Source organism: Gouania willdenowi, chromosome 1, assembly GCF_900634775.1.
Source record: "Gouania willdenowi chromosome 1, fGouWil2.1, whole genome shotgun sequence".
NCBI classification, from domain to species: Eukaryota; Metazoa; Chordata; class Actinopteri; order Blenniiformes; family Gobiesocidae; genus Gouania; species Gouania willdenowi.
In genome coordinates this window covers 25,772,379-25,787,581 of record NC_041044.1, presented here as the reverse complement: position 1 = coordinate 25,787,581, position 15,203 = coordinate 25,772,379, and the positions used below count along the sequence as shown (strand labels likewise).

Below are 15,203 nucleotides of genomic sequence, written 5' to 3'. Positions count from 1 at the left end.
CATGACGTTGGGCATGTCCAATCACCCACACATAGAGGATGCATTCCATGCAGAAGGAGGAAGAATAGACATCTCCTTCACTGTGCAAGCACAATGCTATGTGAAAACAGTGAATGTGCCACTCAAGTAGAAAGAAAGAAAGAAAGCCCAGTCTTAAAACAGAGCTCAGGGCTTCACATCATAAAAACATGGAACAAAGAGACCTAAAGATAAAATCAGATGTCAAGGGAATCAATGTAATATATGAATATGCAAAAATGAGCTGCAATTCATTCAGAGAAGAACCCCTGAAGCTGTTCCTGAAAGTCTCCTTTGTGTTTTTTTTTTTTTTTTTTTTGTCAACAATATGCACTAAGACAGCAGAAGCTTTTTGAATTATTTTGGGTTCGGAATCTCCACTTTAAGATAGCCTGGTGCTTATTACTAGAATTACTAGTATTAAGTATCAATAAGGCCTTTTTACTGGTAAAAAGAATTAATAAGACGTCAGTATTGTTAATAAGCATTAGTAAGGTCTTATTAACAAAAAAGCATTTGTATTGTTTATTACTAGGCATTATTAATCCTTATCAACATGAACAATATGTATACGTACACAGCTCAGTTATACGTCAAAGAGTTCACACTCAACTTTAAACATTTTATACCCATCACACATGACTTCATTTTTCATTAAACTCGCGGTGCCCAATAGTATATGTAGAAAACATTGTCTCCATCAAGTGGTTAATAATAAATACTGCAGCCATGGGGTGATAGAACATACACACACACACACACACATATATATATATACACACTCATTTTGACTCGACTTGAGTCAACTCAACTTGAAATTGATAATTACATTACATTTATATATATATATATATATATATATATATATAAACACTCATTTTGACTCGACTTGAGTCAGCTCAACTTGAAATTGATAATTACATAAAGAAAAAAACCCAAACAGAAGAGACTCACTTTATTACTCTTAAATACTTTTGTATTTATTGATTTATTTTTTATTTTTTAAAGAAAATAGACAGAAAAACATGATTTGTGTTCAGATTAAATGTACATAAAACTTAACCTTTAGCTTGATCAGTGTGAACAATAACTGGAATAATTGCTCTGGGAACATGATATAATACAAAAGGGTATTGTTGAAACGTCTTAAATACAAATTAAAATGTTATTCATTCAAAAAACTATATACACGTAGGAAATCATTGTTCATTGTCAATAAGCTATTTTTCATGAAGGTTGGTCATTAAAATGTTTGTTTGCGAAAGTCAATAAAGTTAGTTGAAAAAACGCGTCCGGAGAAACCACTTCCTTCTCGGAGGCGCCATTTTCGGCCTTGTTTCGGAACTGACAGCATGCTGATGTCCATCAGATAATAGGACTTATTTCGTGTTTTGAGATATTTTCCTGAGTTTTCTTGAAAATGGGACGGAAAAAGAAGAAGCAAATGAAGCCGTGGTGCTGGTATCCTTTTTGTTTGGACAGTCGGACAAAGGCTGCTTTGATCGCTCGACACAAGCAGGCCTCGGCTAGCTTAACGGTGGCTAAGCTAATTTAATCCACGGCGTTTGTCATTAAGTTAAATTTATGTCTAATGTAAATACACTTTGATCTTATTTGTGGCGGCGTGTGTTGTAATTGAACGTGTTTTTGGATTTGACTGTGATTATGTTTTACTGGTTAGCTTTAGTTGTTTAATAATAGAAGGACGCGAAGCTTCAATTCATGCTATCGCCGCTTTTATGCTAGTAGTTAGCCCTCAATGTTGCGCCTTACATTTTGGAGTTGCTTCTTAAACTGTGTTTATCCAGTTATACCAAACTCCGCTTAGTTTATCATCAACATCTAACCTATAGTGAAACCTGTTCAATATCCCATTCATGCCTTGTGTTTATTTAGCATTCAGAAAAATGATGTTTTATGTAATTGCTATCAATGCTTTCACTTTAACGCAGTCAATAGTTGAAATGTAGGTTACGCAATGACGATGGCGATTTTAGCGTAAACACTATCTTTCATGTTCCCTGGGTGAGGGTTTTGTTCTAAAGTGTAACTTTGACTTTTATAACGCACAATTTTATTTTTGATTTCCCATCTTAAAACTAAGTGTAGATACGGGTTTGAGCTGAGAGAAGCACGGAGATGTGTTTTTGTTATTTTACGCACATTGGATGTTTGGTGTTGGACTGATCTAAGTAAATATAGGCATAGTTATTTCAATTTGAGTTCCAACATTGACCATAAGATAAAATGAAATGCCTCTAATGAGCTTTTTGTGTTGGATCTGTAATAAACTGGATATGGTGCTTTATATAGAAGAGGTTGAATGGATTGTTGTTTGTAGCTCTCAGTGCAATTTGTTTGACTTTGTACCATGATGTAGTTCATATGAAAGGTGGCATAGATAATTAATTTATGAGTGACTGTTGTTTTTTTATTTTATATTTTAAACAAATTTAATTGAACTTGGAAATATTAATATGTAGCACTAGCTTGACATAAAAAGTGTAGTGTCTATTTTTATTTATTTTATTTTTTAATTCAAACCATGCTTCAAAAATAAACAAATGTGGTAAGTCTCTTTCTGCAGTGGTAAAGCTATGGTACTTGGTTATCTTTTTGTGTGTGTCCTTAACTCTTCTTCAAGGTACTGTAATCGAGACTTTGATGACGAGAAGATACTCATTCAGCATCAGAAAGCAAAGCATTTTAAATGTCACATCTGCCATAAGAAGTTGTACACTGGACCTGGCTTGGCAATCCATTGTATGCAGGTATCAACACTTTTTTGCTTTTACTGTTAATTTTATTTTTTAAAATTTGTTTAATGTTTTGACAAAATAGCACCAGTTGCCCATTACCTTTCATTTAACTTTGCTTTGGTTATTTTTGCATTTATTTAGGTGCATAAAGAAACAATTGACAGTGTACCCAATGCCATTCCTGGACGAACTGACATTGAGTTGGAAATCTATGGTATGGAGGGAATTCCAGAAAAAGATATGCAAGAAAGAAGACGAACATTAGAACAAAAATCACAAGGTCAGTTTGTATATTTGTTGTTGAAGCTTGAGGGTCAAAAAGTAACAACAACCTGCTAAATATATCCCAACAGAGAGTCAAAAAAAGAAGGGAGGCAATCAAGATGACTCGGATGAGGATGACGATGATGAAGCAGGACCATCTACCCAGCAGGTTGCTGCTGTCCCGCCTCAAGCAGCTCCAATGGCTCAGCCTGGGATGCATCCTGTTGCTGGAGCACCAGGAATGCCTCATGGAGGTTACCAAGGTAAAGACTGGAAATCCAGTTTTTGATGACATGGAAAATGCAAATCTAAAAGCCAGCTAAATCATAATTAAAGCTTTACTTTATTTGATAGGGATGTTTGTTAACAGACTTTTCCTTGTCGACGACACTATTTCCTTATCGACTGTACTATTACACAAGGTTTTTTTTAAATAAAGTTAAATTTAAGTGCATAATATTCTACAAGGTTAAAACATTGTCTTTAAAAATATTAAAAACCACCTATTTGTACAGGAAGGACATCCAATGTAAAAACCTATGCCAAACTAAACATGTGACCACTGAACAGAACAGCCAATAGGAAGGAATACAATCTTCTCTTTGAATAAATCTTCTCTGCCCTGAGATGACTTCTTCATTCCTAAACCATAACGACATGCTAACTTTAGCTTGTCGAGCTGTGCTGCTATTTCGTATCGTCAGGTGAAGCAGGCAGGCTGATGTCCAGGTGCAGTTCAACGAGGTTGAATTATAGTATAAAAGTTTTGTTTTGCATAGTTTTGCAAGTCTTTGCCTCTCTCAAGTCAAGAGTATTTCCAGGCAGTGCTAGCCGTCTTTCAAGCAGTCCTCGTCTCACTCACTGTCATCAGCTCCATGCTGTGGGCTTGTGCATGTTACTGGTGGCAGGTTCAAGTGTGCCGCAGTTAGAGCATTTCCCGGGGCATTCATAATTTAAATTTTTTTTTTTGTGGGGTGTGTTATTATATTACCCTATCTATAACATTTATATTTATTTAAAACTCACACTACTATTAGTTTATTATTTCACTGAAAAACAGTAGTATTTAGGCAGCCAGGTCGTCACTGTAAATGAGAACTGGTTCTCAATGATCAACCTGGTAACTAGAATAGTGTCAACATTTTTAACATGCTTAGTATTTGACCATTGGAGTGAGATTTGTAGTGGTATACGACCAGTCAGTCTTGTGAATCTATCTCATTTTAGGATCCCATGAAAAAGCTTCTTTTCTGCGTTTTTTTTTTTCTAAAGCCAGTGCTCACAAACAAATATCAAGCAATTTGTCCAGATATAGGGCCCTATAAAATCCATATTAACGGAATCGCGGACAGAATCACAGAATCGACCAATAAAAATGTTTAAACGTGGAAATGGACAAAATCGGCATATAACGCCGTCACCGTGGTGCACAGAACGTTTTTTTTTTTTTATGGGGAAATGTTTCCGGGGACCGCTTATTAGGTGCGCCACCCTGTCTACTCCTGTCCTGGCTGCATTAAACTCATCTTAAACCACCAGTAACACCCTCAAACAAGGCAAATCATCACTGACTACAGAACCTCTAGTGCCCGTTTAACTTTGCCTGTAAAGCTCCGTCCGTGTTTCGTGTAGCGCAGCAGCGCTCCGTGAGAACGTGATCAGCTTTAATCCTCTTCACCTGCTCAGTGTTCGAACTGTTATGCCTGGCTAACTAAGAATAACTCAGTCCGTGTTGGTTTTTAGTTCTTTTTATTCCAGCTTTTTGTCCATGTCTAGTTGGTTCACATCGACAGTCAGCAAGATACCTCAAGTGCAACTGTTTCAGTGGGAACTTTCGGTTTACAAAATAAAAGTCCGTTGGAGCAACGTTATTAGAATGTTACATTCTAACATCTCATCAGAGCTACAGTAAAATGCATGTTGAAATAATTAATTAATAAAAAATGAACTAATGAAACACAATAATGAAAACAATCAAAGTTTATACTTAATTGATTTTTATTTTTTTAATTAAGCAATGAAAAACGTCAATATTTTTTTCTGTTTTGAGTGTGCATGGCTTGTTAGCCAGAACATTGTTTTGTTGTTTTCTTTTCTTTTGTTTTTTAACTTCAGTGTATTGCATGGTGTTACTTTCGTCCTGACTATGGGGGACAAAAGTAACAGTAAAGTGCAACATTTAGTCAATGTCAAATTCCATATTACACAGAAGATAGGATAATTTAAATTAGGTTAACTCAAACTAAATTGATCAGAACTTAATTAATAAATCACATAAGATTCAGTATATCATTGATCCCTGGGAGAAAATCAGGTGACATTAATTCTGTTCTCATACATCTTTATATGACATATAAATAATTAAAAAGAAGTCAGAATAATACATGACACTACAACTTATATCTGCCTTTTAATTGTGTGTACTTTTTTTGTTTAATTATGAGTTTTTTTTAATTTATTATTATTTACTTTGTTTCCTCACAGGAGTTAAAAGCTGATATTTTCTTTAAAAAATGATATATATTTCTTAAACGGAATTAAAAAAATTAAAGCGGAAAAACGGAATTTGGCAAAAAAATAAAACAGATTTTATAGGGCCCTACAGATACTGTAATCAACTCGGTCTAATTATGTATATGTATATATTCAAGAAGACCTTTATTGATTATAAAATTGTATTGTTCTTTTCTTCCTAATGCTGCTATTAAGAACTTAATCATGGTGTTTGGCTCAATTGAGTATTTTTTTCTTGTGCTTAAATCATTCGACTGCTTGTGTGGCTTAATGCAGTGTAAAGTGTACAAACAAAATCTTTGGTGTGACTCACTGAAACAGGAATGCCTCCCATGATGCCCGGGGTTCCTCCCATGATGCACGGCATGCCACCTGCAATGCATGGAATGCCTCCTGGGTGAGAGCACAGTTTTCTCCTTCTCTCGTAATTAATATTGAAAGTTAATACAAATTAAGTTTATATTAACTTTATTTGTTATTATGAATGAAGCCCTATTATATTTGTTTACAAAGGTCATTTTTGAGATACTCAGTTATCCAGGAAGTGCCCACTCAGCTTTCACATACATTAAGGAATTACTGAGAGCAATGGTAAATAATTTTCTGTAACTCATAAAATGAAAACTTAGACCCTTTTTTGTTTTTACAATTCTGAATGTACATTGTTTCATTCTACTCTGTATACCAGCAACATTTTTAATCCTTCGTTGTCCTCAAAGGTCCTAAAGCTCACATAGAAACTGTTTTCATTTTTGATAAATCTGCAGCCAGGCTATATCAATTTATTTATATGTTTTTACATTAATTTATTAATTAATTAAAGAATATGCTTGTTCCAAACTGCACGAAAAACCTGAATCCACGAAGACTGCATATTCAGTTTATTAGCAGTGTTGAGCAGATCAGTTACTTACACATTTTTTTACTTTTTGTGTAGCATGATGCCAATGGGTGGAATGATGCCCCCCATGATGCCAGGGATGCCTGGTATTCCTCCTGGTAAGCAAACTGTTAAATTTTAATTTCAGTTAGAAAGCTTAAAATATGGCTTTCTAAATTCATATTTTACCTGTTAGGGTTAAATACTTTAACTTTCATATAAGGTGTTTTGGAAAGTGTGGGAAAATAAACTGTTGTTTTAATCCAGTGGTTCCCAAAGTTTTTGTGCCCCCCCTTCATCTCCCCGAGGAAAGAATGCCTCCAATGTATACAAAATGTGTTAATAAAAACCTAACATTTATTAATAAGAGGAAAACATTGTAAATTGTCTTCTTCAAAACTTAAACATTAGATGTACAGTCAGGTATTTTAGAACAGTGATAATAAAGTTATTTGAGTGCAAAGATAAAGACATTTTTCATGCTCAATGTTCAGCAAGGCCATCACACACCCTCCAGTTTGGGAACCACTGTGCTAATGAAATCTCTTGTTTTTCATGGCTGAAAGATTATTAGGCATCTGTTGAATTAATGTCGTGGTCATCCATCAGGAATGCCGCCCCACTTGGCTCCGAGGCCCGGGATGCCCCACATGGCTCCTGTACCCTCAGCAGGACCAATGCCCAGTCGACCGGCAGTGCCATCTGCCCAACCAGCTGTAACCAAACCACTCTTCCCCAGTGCAGCACAGGTAGTTAACATGCAGGCAACTGTGACGCTGTATGTAAACAAAGCATTTAGGTCTATTGTTTACTTATTGATATCCCCTTTAGATTTTTTTACACAATATTTTCCACTTAAAACCCAATTTTTTGGTCATTTTTTAAAAAACTTGCCTAACGGATTTCGATAGTTCATGTGGACATGTGACATGACAACGCTGTGATCTCTCTCCCGTCATGCTGCAGATGGGCTCAGGTGTTCACAGCAGCACAGCAGCCGTTTCCTCTCCATCTGCAGACTCTCAGTCTGCCTCCTCCCAGCCTTCCTTTGCTAACATGCCACAAGTACGCTGATAGATACAACTTTGACGTGGATTGTGGCAGCTGCATGATGCATATTTAGAAGCTCTTGCCTGTAAATCTGAAGCCATAGATCGTTTTTTTTGACAACATTCACTTTGTGAATCTTGCACACATTGAATATATAATAGAGTATACAGTTGCTCACCCAGAAGTGAACTGGCACACACATCTGAGGTCTTTTCATGTGCATGCGCTTCACTTAATTATTGCAGAACTACACAAAGGAAATATTAAGAGTCTTTTGCATTGTTGCAATCTTTAAACATCAGAAGCATGAATTGAAATGGCTTTGTACGATGCAGCAGTCAATGGTAAGTTATGGTTTTGAACTTTTCAGGTGACAGTGGCTTAAACTAACAATCTTTTGCTTAACTTATATGCTGATCCTTCCTATACTGATAAATTATTAAAGTTTAATTAGTAAATGGATTTATATAGCGTGCCTCTACAATTCTCATTTACTCGTTTAAACTGGTGACAGAGCTGCCATGCACATAGATAATCTACCAGTGGGAGCAACTTTGGGTTTAGTTTTGTTCCCAAGGACACTTAAACACATAGACGGGCATATACTTTGGAATTACTGTAACTAGTGATGCACCGAAAAACACTTTTATCACCAAAACAACCCGGCCAAAGCAGGATTGTTATGACGACAAGAGAAAACACTGCGGCCAGTGCGTTTTTCCAGATACGGGCCAACGTGTCCTCGGAGCTGCCTTTTTTCAATATATCTGAGCATTAAAGTGTGTTCTAAGCCGAGGTTTAGACGGAACACAGATTGAAAACAGTAACAGGTTCAGTCTTATGTGTGATTTATGTTTTTGTGTCAGGTTGATGCCGTAGCTTCGTGCAGCATAGAGGCATAAATTCGGCTTTAGCATTTGTCGGCACACATTTCACCGAGATCTATTCAGATCCTCTGTACTTGATCTGCGTTAGAAAGATCTTTACTTGAATGTGAGAATAAATCAGATAGCACAATAAATGATGCATGCTGCAATGGATGTGGAGAACCTGTTTGGAGACTGAGAAGAGCGTAGGAGAAGGAGATCTGAGAGCTGTCAGTGAGAGAGATTGTCAGGAAAAGATTTTACTGATGAAGCAGAGAAGCTGCTCTTCATCAAGAAATTAAATGCACTTTGTGTTTTCATGAGAACAAATTTAATTTGACTAACTTTCCGAAGCATAGCCAGTTATAGGCCTGTACAATAATATTTAATGTACTCATGACATGAATTGGGTGAAGTTACATATTTTATTTAGTATTTTATAATGTCTATTTTTGGACTGACAGTGCCTTAATTGATTTATTTTTTTGAAACATTAATATTAATTTATGCAAGGTTAGTACACAGCCATAAATGCAATAGTACAAATAATTGGCATAATCATTTCTTTCGGTGTTTTGGTTTTTGGCCTTGGTTTTATCATTTTCGGTTTTTTGTTTCGGCCAAGAATTTTCATTTCGGTGCATCCCTAGAATTAACCCTCAACCTCTCGATGAGAAGCCGACCCTCCAACCGTAGAGCCATGGTGGCTCTAATTGGTCATTTAAAAAGTCAGAAAAAGTTTAAGAAACGTTTTAATACCAAGCACTGTTTGTCAGGGTCTGTTTTCTCCTCACTTGCGTGTGTCTTTTGTAGAATAATATTTTGCATGTATCAAAATAAGCAAGTGTACATTTACTGTTTTCTTTTTATTTACTTACTGTTGTTTGCACACAGGCCCAGCAAAATGCTCCAGGAGTCACAGCCTCAAACAATGCAGCCTCTGCATCTGAGCCTCCCAAAGCAACTTTCCCAGCCTACACCCAGCCCTCTGTTTCCTCTTCCAATTCTTCTAATCCCGCTAGCAGCACTGTGGCTAAACCCCCAGCCACAGTGACCAGTAAGCCTGCCACGCTCACAACCACGAGTGCAACTAGTAAGTTGATCCATCCTGATGAGGATATTTCACTGGTAAGTAGTTTGAGCTTTTTATTTTGCCCTTTTTTTCACAGTAAGTAATGACTAAAATGTATAAATGTATAAAACCAATTGTTAAAACAATAACAGTCAATATATTTAAACACTAGTTGAAATTGGATGTGCATTAAATCTTTTAATTCTGTAATTGTAACATTCTCTATGCAAGTTTTAGCTTCTCTTTTGTGTGAAAGGATGATTCTGAAGTTGAACATCCTCATTCTGAAATGAGCATTGCAATGTTGGAATGTTTGTTTTTTGTTGTGAAGGGGCATGGGGGTGTTGTATTAGTCTGAAAGTCTCCTCTTGTTTGCTGGTTGTTTCAACAGGAGGAGATGAAATCCCAGCTGCCGCGTTATCAACGCCTCATACCCAGGCCGGGCCAGGCCCATGTGGCTGCTCCTCCAGTGGCAACTGTGGGTGGCATCATGCCCCCACAGCAAGGCATACCTCCACAGCAGCCTGGCATGAGGCATCCCATGCATGGTTAGGACATTCCCATCCTTTAACCCCACAGTGTGCTGAAACCCATTTCATATTAGTTACTAGTTCAGTACCCGTAGGAAGTATGTATATTTAGCACTGTAATATAGGCTAGCATACATCTGCAGTTTGCTGAGAGAGGGTTAGAACTACAAATTAACTTTCTTCTGTTAATTGTCATTGAAAGAGGCCGTTACGTCTCAAAATAACTTCACTTATCAATTGATCTTTATTTGTATAGCGCCAATTTAGAACACGTGTTATCGCAAGATATTTCACAGAAAGCAGGTATAAAAGACCTTACTGTTTATCTAATTACTTCATGACTTTGCTGCCTTAGACCCACATTACTTAAATACATTTTGTGCTGTATTGTTAAATATTAGAATATCAAATTTAATTAAGACTGTTATGTGGGGTGGAATTGCTTGCTTAAACAACCAACCCTCTTTTATCTGGGCTTGGGACTCGTGAGAGAACCTAAGATAAGATAAAATTTTATTGACCCCACCAATGGGGGAAATTTAGGCAAAGCAAGGCAAATTTATTTGTATAGCGCATTTCATACTCAAGGCAACTCAATGTGCTTTACATGATAAAACATTAAATTGTTTAAAATCAATAAGAACATTTAAAATCATCAGTAAAATCAATTAAAATCATCAGTAAAATCAATTAAAATCATCAGTAAAATCAATTAAAATCATCAACAAACACATGAGATCAACAACATGACCAAAAATCTCTCTCAATCATACGCAGCAGAGAAAAAAAGTGCCTTTAACTTTGATTTAAAAATGTTCACATTGGATGCTGACTTCAGCTCTGCTGGCAGTTTGTTCCACTTCTTTGCAGCATAACAACTAAAAGCAGCATCACCATGTTTACTGTGAGCTCTTTAATTAATTTAATTTAATTTAGATGTTGCAGCTGCTCCAAAACAACAGGGAAACAGGAAATATAACAGCATTAAACAAGAAATGAATATGGGAAGAAAAAATACAACAGAGTTAAATAATACAAGGCATAAATATTATGTAGGAAATGGGAATGACATCATCAGCAAAAGAACTTGCTCAACATTGAGCTGTTCTGCACTATTTGGCTGAAATCTTTTATCCTCTTTGACTTTGTATTGCAGTATAAGTAGAAACTCATTAACAACTTGACACATTTGCAAATAGATCCAGGTGATCAGCTTTAAAGAGTAATTCATCAAACCTCAAGGTTTGGGCAGGTTTTTTTTCCTCTATTATAGGAGGTTCTCCTGGATCAGTTAAGACTAATACCGTCAGATTAAAAAAATTACAGGATTAAATAATCATGCTCTGTACCGGTAATTAATTAATCTAATCTCTTTTTTAATTGCACCAAAAATTGCTGAGAAATGCCCTCAATGTGAGGTGTTTTCATTTAAATGATATTATTGTGGCAGATCAAAACATTGATATATAACAAAGTGGCTTTATAAAGTAATTTATTGTATTTGAGACTAGTCCTGAGGGCTGCCTGTCTTATTGATGTGTAGTTTCGTCAATTACCAAATAACGAGTCATCCTGAAATAAAACTTCATATGTAGTGCTATAAGTTAGCACATCATAAACAGTAAGAACACTTTTCTGACACCGAACTTGTTGCTTTTTTTCTCTTTCAGATAATATTTATCTACTGAGTTTGTTCATTTGTCAGTCACAGCGTGAAGCATGTAGCAGTTAGCACTGTCCGGGTGTCTGCGCTAGCTGTCCGTGCTAGCCACTACATTCATGTGGTAGTGAAGGCTGCAAAGCTCCGGTGACGAGACAAACTCTTTCATGCACAATTAACAAACAACTAGGCGTGTGCTTTCCATCAGGTGTTAATGGAAACTAAGCTGAGCAGCTCGGCAGTCTCCTGTCATGTTATTGTAGTCTGTGCATCAGTATTATGGGTATACCGGGAACTCTTGAATGAGAAAGGTTTTGCGCTGTTTGGAGTGCTAAAAAAAAAAGCAATAATGGCGCTATTTTTGTTTTAGTGCCTTTATTTTTCCTGTAATTAATTAATCGCAATTAATGCGTTAAAGTGGCAGCCCTAGTTAAGACATGCCCGGTCTATACTATAAAAGAACAAACTGCTAACTTAAAGCTGCAATCTTTCTCATGCTAATCAAAATGTGTCACAGGTCTCAACTCCCCAAACACTGTAAATAGCGCTCCATCAATGCTGAGTCATGTTTACGTAGAAAATGAGTGAATGAATCCTGACTTGTGACATTGTCTCCTCTAATTTGCCCTGCAGGTCAGTACGGTGCCCCTCCCCAAGGCATGCCTGGCTACATGCCTGGAGGGATGCCTCCATATGGGCAGGGTCCACCTATGGTGCCCCCATTCCAGGGTGGCCCTCCCATGGGTATGAGGCCGCCCGTCATGTCTCCAGCTGGACGCTACTGAAGCAGCAAAGCACCTCCCACATTAGGTTTGAGGTTAACACCTTTCTCTCACCCTTTTTAGGATTAGCTGCATCAAACAGCAGTGACTAGGGGTGGTGAAGACATTGTTAGAACACATGGACATTTATTGTTAACATCTTTATTGGAAACAAACACCACACATGTTGCAAACGGCTATTTTGTTGTAATTTGATTGTGAAGATATATATTTTTTCTCATAGGTTTCACTCAGGTTCATTGAAGTGAAGTGTGTTTAAATGATCCGTGTTTCTTTTGAAGCTGCTGGAGTTACATGAACGTGTCCACCCCTTACAAAAGGCAAGTTTTATTTGTAAAAATTTAATTAGGTTTTGCTTTGTGTTTTTTTTTTTTTTGGTAGTTTGAGACCCTCACAGCACAATTAGCTGCTGTTGGACGTTCGTCCCCAACGTTGGTTGGTGAGGGTCTCAGAGATGGTTCCAATCAGTAATGTTAAGAAACATGACTCATCAGTCTAGCTTTACTCTTCTTTCAGGTTTGTCTTTAATCTTCCCTGCTCAGCAGTACTTGTATTCATCCTTTGTAATGTTTTATCAATCTGTTGTAATAAAATTCATCTTGAAATCCAATGCTGGTTTTTCCTGACGTGGGTGGAGGTGAGTCACAAAGGTTTGTACTGATGTTGTAATATGACCCATTTTGGGACTTTTGTTAAATGACTATTCAATCATCTGGTATTTAAACACCCAAGTTTGCCATCATCTGTTTTTCATGTGGAGTTAACCTTTGGTGTCTTGATGAATTAAGTACATATATCAATGTGAAAAATGCTCCTAATCGCTTTAAGTAAAGATTATTAATGCTTTCATTTTGTGAACTTGTAAGCTAAAACTGAGATGCTGGCCAACTTTTGGTTTCCAATTGCTGCATGTGAAATTGTAGACGTGACTGCAAAATAAATGACTTTTGTAGGCAACAGTGCTGCTGCTCCGCAGTGAAAGAACTACTAAACTTCATCTCTGATTCAACTTTCTTTTCTATATAGACACATCAACACTCAGACTTGCATGGACTGCAGCTGTTAATGTTTCATTGTTATAATTGTTAATACAGAAAAGTATTAAAAAGGAAAGCTAAATGAAACTCAACAATACAACAGCCCTGGGATAAAGTCCAGTTTTTTAGAAAGCCTTTTTATATTGAGTTCGTAAATCGACTCAAATATTAGAAATACAGAAGGTTTATGTTTCAGGCCAATATTTGATCACCATGTGCAGACTGTTTCTTACGTTTCTATTGGATCCAATTTTCTTGTATCAGGTCAGACACCGTTCGTTGGTGAGTGAAACCAAAGGCCTACATTTGGATCAAACACTGATCTAAAAACATGATGCTATTTCTTGTTGGTACCCTGTAAATTATTGGATTGGATCTAATCCAGTTACTCAAATTTGCAGGGGATTTATTTTATTTTTTTACTGCTGTAAAGTGGTAAAATGAAGGCTTTCAAAGGATGATTAACCAATCATTCAGTTTGGTCTTTACTGCGGTGCTTCTTTGTATTGTTGGGTGCTTTTCACAGTTTATTTCCTCTTAAATATTTCATATTATGATCATTCTTCATCTTCAAAATGTTTAAGAGGGATTGCTCTCTAGAAAAGTAATCTCTAAGGTGAAGTAAACCTTTCAGAAGCAGTTCATTATGCAGCAGACAAAATAAAGGTGGGACAAAGTGGCATATTTTTCCTTCTGCCCATATCACTTACTGCAATGTATTTGTTTTTTGTCGTCTATAGCCCATCAGTATCAGCTTTACAGATTTTAATCCCAGTCAGCTGGCATGACAGGTCAGTTAAACTCAGTAAGTACCCAATGTTCCTTACAGTATGGGTCCGGTCCACACAGCCGGCTGTGGGAGCTTGTCATGGTGTGGAAGTTTAATGTTGAGTTTGTTCGTGGATAACAGTGTTAAAGTACATGAGAGTATTCAATCACTCTTTTTGACTATGGTAATGATTGAGGCATTGATGTGTGTGTATGGGGGGGATTTGAATTGGTCTTGGTCCCTCTGATGTGTGGTAAGTAGTCAGTGCTGAGCTCAAATCGTGAGTATTGGAGTCGTTTTTATGTTAAAGGGTCAGCTCACCCCAAGCGACTTTGAGGGGATAAATGTAATATACTTGAGGTGTACTATTGGTTTTTACATTCAATATTTTACTATCTGGTTCTCGTATCAAGCCAATATATAAAGTTCTTGTCCTGCCCAGCATTACCTGGTTGTATCAGTCTTTAAATATCTAACAGTAAAGTTGCATGTCCACACAATTGCCATGATTCCAGAGGTCTGGGCTGCACTTGATTAATGTAGAACATGACGCTTCATTAGCCTTTGCATATACTTTCTTATAATGAACATCTTTGTGAAATATAATCTCCCCAAACAAAACCATAATTGGATTTCTCGTGTCTGGAATAGAAAAGTGGGTGAACTTACTCTTTCATTGTTTATCTTTTCCAAGCAAACATACATTTCCTGTTTTTACTCGACACTGTAAATGCCTGCTTTCTGTGTTCTTTTTTGTCAGTGATGTGACTTTATTTATGCTATTGGAAATGTAATGATTTGAAATAAATGTTAATGCTTTAAAGGCTGAAACGATCTCTTTATTTTTGCTTTTTTTTAATTTATTTATATTTTTTTTTTAGTCCCTTGCTATGTTTTTCTTTTTAACTTGAAGTATTCAGAGAATCTCCAAAACGACGGCTCCAACAGGCAAAAATTTATAAAAATAAACACAAAGTTCCACCTAATAGTAGGTAAATGTAA

At 36.5% G+C, this 15,203-nt stretch overlaps 1 protein-coding gene across 2 annotated transcripts; it reads left to right on the top strand.

Annotated features, from left to right (window-relative positions):
* Window positions 1–1,438: 1,438 nt before the first annotated feature.
* On the top strand, window positions 1,439–14,958 carry znf207b (zinc finger protein 207, b). 2 transcript variants are annotated; one of them, XM_028448968.1, is made up of 11 exons: window positions 1,439–1,479; window positions 2,663–2,789; window positions 2,919–3,057; window positions 3,131–3,304; window positions 5,877–5,952; window positions 6,493–6,554; window positions 7,045–7,184; window positions 7,402–7,500; window positions 9,246–9,479; window positions 9,815–9,971; window positions 12,247–14,958. In XM_028448968.1, the coding sequence occupies exons 1-11, from the start codon at window positions 1,439–1,441 to the stop codon at window positions 12,396–12,398; spliced, it is 1,401 nt and encodes a 466-aa protein (XP_028304769.1). In that variant the 3' UTR covers window positions 12,399–14,958. The 2 variants fall into 2 exon arrangements, with proteins under 2 accessions (XP_028304769.1, XP_028304779.1); XM_028448978.1 differs by lacking the exon at window positions 7,402–7,500 and having other exon boundaries at window positions 12,247–12,398.
* The last annotated feature ends 245 nt before the right edge of the window (window positions 14,959–15,203 follow it).

Coding starts and splice junctions, on each gene's coding strand:
- znf207b (XM_028448968.1), top strand. CDS start 1,439: ATGGGACGGAAAAAGAAGAAGCAAATGAAGCCGTGGTGCTG. Junction 3,305..5,876: donor GCCTCATGGAGGTTACCAAG/GTAAAGACTGGA, acceptor TCACTGAAACAG/GAATGCCTCCCATGATGCCC. Junction 7,501..9,245: donor CCTTTGCTAACATGCCACAA/GTACGCTGATAG, acceptor GTTTGCACACAG/GCCCAGCAAAATGCTCCAGG.